General features: G+C 42.7%; 1 protein-coding gene across 1 annotated transcript; it reads left to right on the top strand.

Annotated features, from left to right (window-relative positions):
- Nucleotides 1-1,294: 1,294 nt before the first annotated feature.
- On the top strand, nucleotides 1,295-1,996 carry LOC112504157. The gene has a single exon (XM_025108106.1). It carries the CDS (start codon nucleotides 1,295-1,297, stop codon nucleotides 1,994-1,996), a length of 702 nt encoding a protein of 233 aa, XP_024963874.1.
- Nucleotides 1,997-3,045: the final 1,049 nt, after the last annotated feature.

The following is a 3,045-nucleotide window of genomic DNA, read 5'->3' as shown; positions in this document are numbered from 1 at the left end:
CTCGAACTTTAGATGGGAATACTAGACTGAATGAATGGCTGAGCAATCTTCAGCATGCACATGTAGAACAAGGAGGAGCCCTAAACGAGCTAATTGTAGAGAATGCAAATTTGTCGGAACAGCGTCATGCACTGATTTGGGATAAAGTTGTACTTGAGCAGGAGTGAAGAATTGTTGCTCGCCCCGTAGGCGCTAGATTTAGAGACAAAGTTCACTTCTATAAGAAAATGACCATAGACTATGTTGGTGTAGTGAGGGGCTATTTCTCCGACTGGGTCCAATGCATCAAAAATGGCCCAAAGGCTAGTGTGTTGTGGCATTCCAGGTCATCCACATCTTTTGAGGAGTGGTTGAGGGACCCTTATCTCCCTTATTACCCCGCAGATCAGTTTTAGACATADAATCCTTTTGAGAGAGGGGAGAGAGAAAGGTCTTTTGGGTATGTGATTTAATTGTGCGTGTCTAGATAGTTGATCGAATTTTCATCTAGTCCAGTGCTTCAATAGATTTTTTTGAGCATTCACATGATTTAGAGATGTGTTTAGAAATATGAAGTATCCCATCTTTTGTAAGTAAATGGGATTATGTAATGTCTCTCTCTCCATGATTGTTTACCGACACGAAATATATATAGCTTGCTGAGCATTATGAAATTTTCGACGTGAATTCCTTATTATGTATTTCGCTTATATGTAGTGATTATATTATATTATAAAATAGTAGTGTGTTATGTTTGACTTTAGAACATGTTAAAACGATAATACCCTATTATGTCAGTATGGTTTCTCGTGGATCAACAAGGAACGCCCTTAATGGGGGAGGTACTAATGGCGTGGCCCCACCAACAGTTCGAGGTCGGACACGAGCCCAAAGTCGAGGTCGHGGAAGTGTCCGAACCGCTAGTTCTAGTACGACTCCATCCGCGCAAGCTAATTTAGCTATCGGTAGGAGTCAAGGAGGCCGGGGWGAGRAAAATCCCCTCACAAAGGAAATGATAGCTGAGCAAATGACACAAGTCCTCCGGGATACATTGCCAAATATGCTTAAAGCAATGTTGGGTGACATATTTAAAGACAATGAAGATGGAGAGGAGGAAAGTGTTCGACACGAGAACACTCAAGCCACTAAAAAGGTGGAAGTATCTGCTAAAGAGAAGGTGGAGTCGCCCACCAACGAGAGAACTGAATTGACAATAAAGGAGAAATGATGCAGTTTTAAAACATTCAAAGGAACCGGGCCGAAAGAATTTAAGGGAATAGAGGGCCCAGTTCGCTTGATGAACTGGGTAACCAAGATGCAGAGTAACTTCAAAATTTGTAGATGCGCGGAAGATCAAAAAGTGACCTATGTTGCTACAACCTTTGTGGAATATGCATTGCATTGGTGGGAGTCTGAGTGTGCAATCAGAGGTGATGAAAATATTGTTGCCATGACTTGGGAGCAAATGAAAAAGATGATGATGGATAAGTATTGCACACAATCGGAGGTGAACAAGCTAGAATCAGAATTTCTGATATTAAAGCAAGGTTCGTTGTCGGTTCAAGAATATGTTAACGATTTTCTTGAGAAAGCGATGTTCGCCAGTTACCAGGTGGCTACCGAGGAGAGAAAGATAGGTCGCTTCAAATACGGCTTAAGAATTGAAATCAAACGGTACGTAGACATGACTAAACCGACCATATTTGTCCAAGCAGTGGAGATGGCGAAGGTGGCAGAGGAGAACAACGCTAGGGAGAATTGTGATAGAAAAGATGCAAAGAGAAGATGGGAAGGATCGAACAAGTTCAACAAGAAACCAAAATGGACTCCGACTCTGACAAAAACACGAAGCGAGGGATTCACTATTCCTCCATGTAACAAATGCAACAAGAGACATAGGGGAGAGTGCAGAGCAGGGAGCCTGACATGCTACAAATGTGACAAACCTGGGCGTACCGCGCAGGAGTGCCCAGAAGGAAAAACTTGTTATGAATGTGGGGCTACGGGACATTTATGACCTGACTGTCCAAAACATCGAAATGGTGCGACACCCCATGTAAAGACAGTGAATAATGGATTTGGGAAGAGATCAGAAGATAGGAAGGAGCTACCTAAGGGACACGGCCGAACTTACAACATGACTTTGGAGGAGGCCAAGGAAACACCCGATGTCGTATCTGGTATGTTCCCTATCAACAATGTGTATGCACATGTATTATTTGATTCGGGTGCAAATGGTAGTTTTGTGTCTACTACCTTCTGCCACTATCTGAATAGGAGTGCCTGTAGACTAGACAAAACCTACACTATAGAAACAGTCGACGGTAGTCAGTGTAAGGTAGACAAAGTATTTGATGAATGCACAATTGTTATAGATGGTAAGGATTTCCCTGTTATGCTTATGCCAATGTGTTTAGGGGGTTTTGACGTAGTCTTGGGGATGGATTGGCTGTCCAATAATCATGCGTACATAGTATGCAATAAAAATATGATCAAGATTCAAACTCTGGAAGGAGAAACAATTCATGTTTACGGCGATCGAAAGAAGTGTTGCGTAGGGTTAATCAATGTAGTTAAGGCGAATAGGTGTCTGCAGAAGGGATGTGTGGTTTACTTGGCATACACCATCGACGCCAAGCTCAAAAAGAAGATAATACATGATGTTCCAGTGGTGAAGGATTACCCAGAAGTATTTCCGGATGAATTGCCAGGAATACCACTGGAACGTCAAGTAGAGTTCCGAATCGATTTGGTACCAGGTGCGGCACCAATCGCAAGGGCGCCTTATCGTTTAGCCCAACAGAAATGCAAGAGCTGATGAAGCAATTGCAATATAAAGGGTTTATCAGGCCAAGCTCGTCGCCATGGGGAGCACCGATTTTATTCTTCAAAAAGAAAGACGGCACTATGAGATGTGCATCGATTATCAGGAGTTGAACAAAATCACGATAAAGAACAGATATCCACTACCAAGGATCGATGACCTCTTCGATCAGTTGCAAGGAGCCAGCTATTTCTCGAAAATCGATTTAAGATCGGGTTACCATCAGTTGAAGGTTCGAGAAG

Source organism: Cynara cardunculus, unplaced genomic scaffold (assembly GCF_001531365.2).
Source record: "Cynara cardunculus var. scolymus isolate 2C unplaced genomic scaffold, CcrdV1 Un_Scaffold_4783, whole genome shotgun sequence".
NCBI classification, from domain to species: Eukaryota; Viridiplantae; Streptophyta; class Magnoliopsida; order Asterales; family Asteraceae; genus Cynara; species Cynara cardunculus.
This window is presented reverse-complemented; position numbering and strand designations above follow the sequence as displayed.